This window comes from Glycine soja, chromosome 12 (assembly GCF_004193775.1).
Source record: "Glycine soja cultivar W05 chromosome 12, ASM419377v2, whole genome shotgun sequence".
In the NCBI taxonomy this organism is placed as follows: Eukaryota; Viridiplantae; Streptophyta; class Magnoliopsida; order Fabales; family Fabaceae; genus Glycine; species Glycine soja.
Window position 1 is genome coordinate 18186549 of NC_041013.1, and position 7327 is coordinate 18193875.

General features: G+C 33.7%; 1 protein-coding gene across 2 annotated transcripts; it reads right to left on the bottom strand.

Moving 5' to 3' along the window:
* Positions 1-426: 426 nt before the first annotated feature.
* Positions 427-4689, bottom strand: LOC114379069 (G-type lectin S-receptor-like serine/threonine-protein kinase At4g27290). 2 transcript variants are annotated; one of them, XM_028337627.1, is made up of 7 exons: positions 3130-4688; positions 2885-3004; positions 2178-2329; positions 1876-2086; positions 1508-1745; positions 1272-1422; positions 427-751 (listed from the first exon to the last, which is right to left on the bottom strand). In XM_028337627.1, the coding sequence occupies exons 1-7, from the start codon at positions 4397-4399 to the stop codon at positions 446-448; spliced, it is 2448 nt and encodes an 815-aa protein (XP_028193428.1). In that variant the 5' UTR covers positions 4400-4688; the 3' UTR covers positions 427-445. The 2 variants fall into 2 exon arrangements, with proteins under 2 accessions (XP_028193428.1, XP_028193429.1); XM_028337628.1 differs by lacking the exon at positions 2885-3004 and having other exon boundaries at positions 3130-4689.
* Between the last annotated feature and the right edge of the window lie 2638 nt (positions 4690-7327).

A 7327-nucleotide genomic window follows, 5' to 3' on the forward strand; every position in this document is an offset into this window, starting at 1 on the left:
TAAAAATAGTGCCGAGATAAACTATATAAATGAGGAGTAATCCTCATCTTATAAGCCGGTTTTGTAGGATTGAGCTTAACATTACATCAAAGAGTAACTCTAATAGATTAAGTTCCAACATTCTCATCTTCTAAATTTACTTTTACAATTATTGGGTTCTCTAATTTTTCTCTTTAATTAATCAATTTAAATTCTTGTTTAATTTCTTTTTTTTGTTTGATTTAACTTTTTTGTCAATTTAAATTATTATTTTTCTCATAACCTTCTCAAGTTAATTTTCTTTAACTTCTTTTATTAATAAAATGTTCATCTAGTATAAACAAAGTTCCTGTAGATTCAACACTCGAACTTCCATTCTAGCTTTACTACTTGGGAAGAATTGGTGCACTTGCTAATACATAATAGTACTCACATGCATGAGCAATATAGTAATTTGATTTAAATTTCATCTGGCTTCTAATAGTGTGATAGTTATTTCATTGGTTGAAAATAAATCACTTTGACCTGAGATGGAAATTTTTTCACCTTCATCATTCTTTATGTAGAAACCAGGTTCTTTTGGCTCAGCCAATTCACTTTCACTCCCCAACATTAGAACCACGGAAGGCATAAGAGGCCTATCCTCTGCGTGTTGCTGAACACACAAGAGACAGACATGGATGCAACGCAATACCTCTGATAGAACACAAGAGTCCTCTATGTTTGAGTCAACCATTTCTATAGCCCTGCCCCCTTTCCACAGATTCCATGCCTGATCAATGGAATGCAAAAATTGATGTCACAAGTTTCCATGATACACCTATAATGAAAAAGCTTAAACATATTTTTGATTTGTGAAAATACTATGTTTTTGTATGTTACATATCTGATGAAGTGTTTTTCTTGTTTGTAGTCCTTAAAAATTACAAAAATTATGTCCTTTTTTAAACCTGGTGAGGGACAACAAATGCATTGTATTTTTAAAATTCAATGTAAGGATTAAAAATAATTTAAATTTAGACAAGGATTGAAACCAAATGTGCCATTTGGTTTGGGACAACATTTTGTTTTCATTTTCTATTTCCTACTTTCAAAGTTTGCACAGGAAATAGTAAAAACAGAAAATGAAAATAAGAAATGATACAAATGTACAAACTTTTGGAAACATAAAACAAAGGGACATTTTTGTTATTAAAATGAAAACAGAAAATGTTTTATAGAAAGAAATCCATATTATATTCTCCAAAGACCAAAACCAATCAAAACAACTGAGAAAATTGAGACATACTTACATGAGTGACAAGGTTTGCAGATTGGTTTTCAAGATAAAATCCTCTGTTTCTCTTTCCACTTAAAATCTCCAGCAACAAAATACCAAAACTGAAAACGTCAGTTTTCACAGAAAAAATACCATCAGCTGCATATTCTGGTGCCATGTAGCCGCTGCAACATATCATCAAAATAAAAAGCAGTTAAACAAAATTTCACAAAACAATCACACTCAGATTGATACTAAGATAATACTTACTAAGTTCCAACAACTCGATTTGTATTTCCTTCTGTCTGCTCTCCTCCAAATATTCTAGCAATGCCAAAATCTGATATTTTAGGGATCATCTGGTCATCGAGCAAAACATTACTTGCTTTGAGGTCTCTATGAATTATCCTCAATCTAGAATCTTGATGAAGATAAAGAAGACCTCGAGCAATTCCACAGATAATGTTGAAACGCTTAGGCCAATCTAGCAGTTTGCTTTTAGTATCATCTGTTCAATATGATTAAATTTGTTCACCTCATTTGCATTCTAAATCTCAAAATTTAGGTTTCATGACCTCTAAAGGTTAGAGTAAAAACATTAAAGTAATCCACAATAAGAAATCTTGTGATGTTCATACCAAAAATCAACCAATCCAAGCTACGATTAGTCATGTACTCATAAACCAGCATTCTGTCTTGTTCTTGAACGCAACAACCAAGAAGCTTAACAAGATTTCGGTGCTGAAGTTTAGCAATCAGTTTGACTTCATTCTTGAACTCTGTCATTCCTTGTCCCGAGCCTCTTGAGAGCCTCTTCACAGCAATTTCTTGTCCACTTACTAATCTTCCCTACAAAATAAATAAATAAATTGGAATAATCTTAATCACATTGACACTTTTTGAGGTCTTTTTCCTAAAAAGACAAAGAAGATTGAATCACCTTGTATACTGGTCCAAAACCACCTTCTCCAATCTTGTTGTTTATTGAGAAGTTATCAGTGGCAATGACTATTGTTGAAAGGTCAAGTAAGGGGAGATCGATATTTTCTTCACTTCCTCCCCTATTTTGATCACGTACAATATCTGAATACTCTGATAAAATGGAACAATGGCTTCAATTTAGTTAAAGGCACAATGTATATGATAGTTTAGTCAAGTCAATAACTTTGCAGCATTACATCTTTGCATTTTTTATCAAGATGTTGAACAGATACATGGTCAAAATTCTCCTAGGCACTACAATCTTTTACACATTGTTCATACCTTTAACTTTGGCGAGAGATATATTATTGCAAGGCAAAAGAATTTACGATGATTATCCAATAAAACCAGAGAGCTTTAGCTAACTAAGAGTCTAAAACAGAGCAAAATTTGGTTATCCCTACTACCCTATCATCAAGCATGTAGAGAATCACTGAGAACTATTATAGTAAGACACACTAGGCTTCAAGATGCTCTTCTTTGCTCATGGGTTTGCAGCCTTAAATAAATTTAGTTTGGTTACCTACTTTACATACCCTGAATTATCTTGATTATGTGAACTAACTCCACTTGGTTTGTATTTCATTTGGAGGTGAACAGATGATTAAATAAATTAAAAGGTGATAGTATTTGTAGGTATATGTAACTGCCAGGTCAGTTTCTTACCAGTTATGCTGTGCCGCACAATGTATATACGATAACAACCAATACAAAGAATTACTAAAATTGTAGCAATGGTGGTAGAAACTATTATGATCACCACCTTCTTGTGCTCTTCTTGTTCCCCTTCATAGTTGAATTCGATAAAACAAAATAAAAAATCAAATAAAAATGCACATAATATCTGTGTATGTACTTGTATAATGAAATTTTGAAGAAGTTGATTGAGATTATAAAGTCCTTGTGTATACCTAATTCTGAAGAATCCATTCGAATATACAGATCCTGCCCATCATTTTCAAACTGCCTAATATCAATTAGATCACCAAACCACATGACACAGCCACTACCTTCACCTCTTATGTCTGAATTAGTATATGCCATACAAGAACAATTATTCAAGCACTTCATTCTGCACTCTCCAAGACCTATTGTCTCATCTAACCAAGTATGTGTAGTATCTGGCACTTTCACACCTTCCACTTTCATAAATCCATCATTGAGCTTGTTAGTGCAATTTAATGGCTGATTCCGTGTGCATCCTTGAGTCCAGTCAGATGAGTTCCATGCTTGTGGTGACTTGGGACTGAACCCTGCTAAGCACTGGCATATTTGGGAGCCTGTAATCAAGCAAGTCCCATAGGCTCCACATGTGCCATAATAGTCACAGTTGTCTTTTGGCAGCGATTTATAGACCTTCCAATATTGTTCGTTTTCCATCCATACGTATCTAATACTCATTGAAGAGGTTTGATTCATTACCAATCTTGAGATCACAGCAGCATTCTGTAGGCTATAAGTGTAGTACTTCTCATCCTTGTTGGATATGTAGTTGAAAGCATAAATCGGGTTAGGCTTTTGATCTGGTATGCCACTGAAATGCAGGCCATTCCATGGTCCAACTCTCACAAACTTTTCTGTTCCCATCATCAGATAAAACTCAGGATAATTATAAAGCAAAAGGCCCCAATAAAAGTCTCCTGGGGATGGATCATTGGGATTCTTCCAAGATGTCATTCTCCATTCAATACCAGTTCTGAGGTTCAATCCCAACTTCATGCCTGGAAGTATTGTATCTGAAGGGTAGTCAAAGCTTTGCCATAAATATCCTTCTGAGTCTGCTTCACTCTCATCTCTTACAACAAGATTCCCTGAATCTAGAAGCTGCGCCACTGGATTCTGTGCTTGTTTCTCAGATGTTGTGTACCAGACAACCTTGTCATGCTGTCTGAGGACAAGGTTTCCTGTACTGTTCACTGTTAAGATGCCTGAGGAATCATTGATGGCCCTGTTCGAAACCCAAACAACTGTCTGGGGGATATTCTTGTACCAAATTCCGAGATAACGTTTGTTGGAGTTCTTGGGACTGAAGAAACCAAGTTCAAATGTTTCACCTCGAGAAACCAAGGTCATGCCATCACTAATGGATTGGGACAGAAGAATGGTATCAGCTGCTATGCAGAATTTGAAACAAGGGATAAGTATACTTGCAACAAAGATCAATGAAGAAAGAATATCCATAGAAATTTTCTTGTGCAGGATTCAATTATTCAACAATTTCTATGAATAGAGGTAAGTGTACACTTGGAATATTCTAATTAGATGTTTGAAAATGGCTGATCTGAAGGATGCATGACTGAATCAAAGTGTGACAAAAAAATTGTTTCGTCTTTGCTTACATATTTAGAGTTGAAAAATAAGGCACAGATATCAATAAATTTGGGCTACATCAGTGTAAAAATATCAATCCAAACTGATCTTCAAAAATATTTTTCCTTTTCTTTGAAGCCTTGTTCGTGTACGATTATTTGGAAGAGAAATTTTATGTGACGTACAGAGATAAGAACGTTATATAAGATGTGTAATTTTCTGCTACCATGTTGACATTTAATTGATTTTGTGGCCATTAGCTGATGTCAGGGAAGACTAATTGTGAATAATGAAAGGAAGTGGAGACATTGATAAGAATCACATTTAGTGACTTTTCTTTTAGTTACAATCATGCATGTGTGATGACTTGACCGAGTTTGTGTGTGGAAAATGATGTTTTATATAAGCAGTAGTCAGTGTGTTCTGTAGATTTGCAAGTAAACATAGAACGGTAAGAGGAAGAATTATTTATTCATTTTACTACTTGCTCTAGAAAATAAAAATTCATTAAATGGCTTTAAAATTAATAATTTTCTAGTAATGTTGCATTAAAGAAAAAGAATATGAATACAAAATAAATAAATAAACAAGAAAGAATGAAAGAAGGAAAAAGAATAGGATCGATGTCTGCAATTTGTTTGCTTAAACTGTTTTCTTTGAGATTCCCGTGCAGAATTTTGAATTTAACTACTTAAGTTGGGTTAGAGAGATTAATTTAAAAAACTTAAATTTGTTCAAAACGTAATTGTCTCTATCCATAAAATTTGAAATAAAAGATTAAAAGAAATTAAGTTCATAAACCTAAAAAAGTCGCCAAAATGTGAGGATATTAAATGATTTTGGTGCATTAAATTTGCCGGAAATAATGCAACGTGGGAGAAAACCATATATATAAAACAAAAATGTCCGGGAAAATGGGAAACTATAGTCTGCACATTAGTAACCACAGTCAACTTAATTTGGTGGCTATAGTTTAATGGAAACTAACTATAATTTCTTAAGCTGTGAAAATTATGTGCATAAGAGATTAGTTAAATGATCTTGCTCAAGAGGAAGCCTACTAGCATCAAACAACAAAGGTTTTTTGGATTAGGAATGGCGATTGATGCAATCCTACTCCGCAAGGGCATTGGATAGAAGACTTCAAGTAGATTGGGCCAGAGATGCAAGAAAAAACTCTAAGGTTCTCATGAGCCCTAGGCTAGATTTTGGGTGCATGTGCTAAGTATGAACTCATTTATCTTTGTACATATTAGATTGAGGTTTCATTATTTTTGGGTCTTGTATTCAGGGTTCCATAATGTAGGCAGAGTATCCTAAAAATGTAGGATTTTTCAGCCCTTGTATTTTAGGGCACCTAGACTAGTTTTTGTATTAGGGATAATTTTGTAATTTCACATGCATTAAGTGAATATTTGATGTGTGTGTTAGAAAATAAATTTAATTGAATTGGGAGGAGCCCAATCCGATTAAATTTTAGAGGGAGAGGTGAGCATTTGCTTGCTACACCCCATTGTCACATCATATAGTCACACTTTGTGCATGTCCTTCATGCTTTACATGCCTCATGCCACCTAAGCATACTTAGTGAAGAATCTTGGATTTGATTTTGGATTAGTGAGCTGAACCATAACTAAAATTCACTAATCATAATTAGTGAAATTTTGGCTACAAAATTTGGCTCCACAAATTCAATTTCAAATTCAAGTGAAATTTGAATAGAAATTCAAAATTTCCCTTCCAATTTTGTGTGACACTTAGGCTATAAATAGAAGCCTTATGTGTGCATTTTTTCAACTTTGATCATATGAGAATTACACTTCAAAGTTCAGACCTCTTTTGAGGCACAAAATTTCGTGCTCCTTCTCTCCTTCTCCTTCCATTCATTTTTTCTACCTTCAAGCTCTTATCCATGGCTTCCTATGGTGGTGAGCTTCTTCTTGACTCATTTTCTCCTTGAAGTGGCGTCTCCTCTCAACTCTTCTTCTTCTCCATTCTGCTGCCATTAAAACTCAAGAAGCAAAGGACTTTATTGATGAAGAAGGTCCAAGGCCTACAAGCTCCAATGGAGCTACTTCATGTGCTATCAAGAGCATCTTCATCTTGGTGATGTTCTTTTGCTTCCTCTATCTTTTTGTTCGATCAATTCACTTTAATTCCTTGTTATTCATCTTATTCTCCATGTATATCCTTTATTGTCTTGTGCTTTGGTGCTGTTTAGAGTAGATTAAAAAAAATAAACCGATTAAATCTTAGATCTACACTTGTTCTTGCATTTTTATGGTTCAAATTTTATAGATCTACTCTTGAATCATGTTTTCGTGTTGATTTTAGGTTCTATCATTTTTCAGTCATAATATTCTTGTGCTGAATCTTTAGATATAAATTTTCTTCCAAAATATTGATTAGAAAAAAAAAACAAAAATCTAAGTGTAAATCACTTAATCCATGTTGTCTTAGAGTCATGTTTAGTCATAGTAATTGTCACATTATGTTCTAAGTTTGTGTTGAATTTTTATTTTGTTGATTGAATTCTAGATACATTTGTTCATCTATTCTTGTCATTCTTAGCCTATCTTTTGAATTTTGAGTCTAATTCATGCATGTTATCTAGTTCATAATATGTTTTAAATCAATTCCTAGAAGTAATTAATCTTGTTGAACCTTTTTTTTTGTTTTCTAAGTTTCCTACATGATGCCTATGATGAAGTTGAGTTGTGGCTGGATTTGTGAATCAAAATAAGTCTTAAGCTCTCTTGAATTTTTTCATTCAAGATAATTGACCATAAGAAAACACAA

Coding starts and splice junctions, on each gene's coding strand:
- LOC114379069 (XM_028337627.1), bottom strand. CDS start 4,399: ATGGATATTCTTTCTTCATTGATCTTTGTTGCAAGTATACTTATCCCT. Junction 2,087..2,177: donor GTTTTGGACCAGTATACAAG/GTGATTCAATCT, acceptor TTTATTTTGTAG/GGAAGATTAGTAAGTGGACA. Junction 752..1,271: donor CTGCAAACCTTGTCACTCAT/GTAAGTATGTCT, acceptor TCCATTGATCAG/GCATGGAATCTGTGGAAAGG.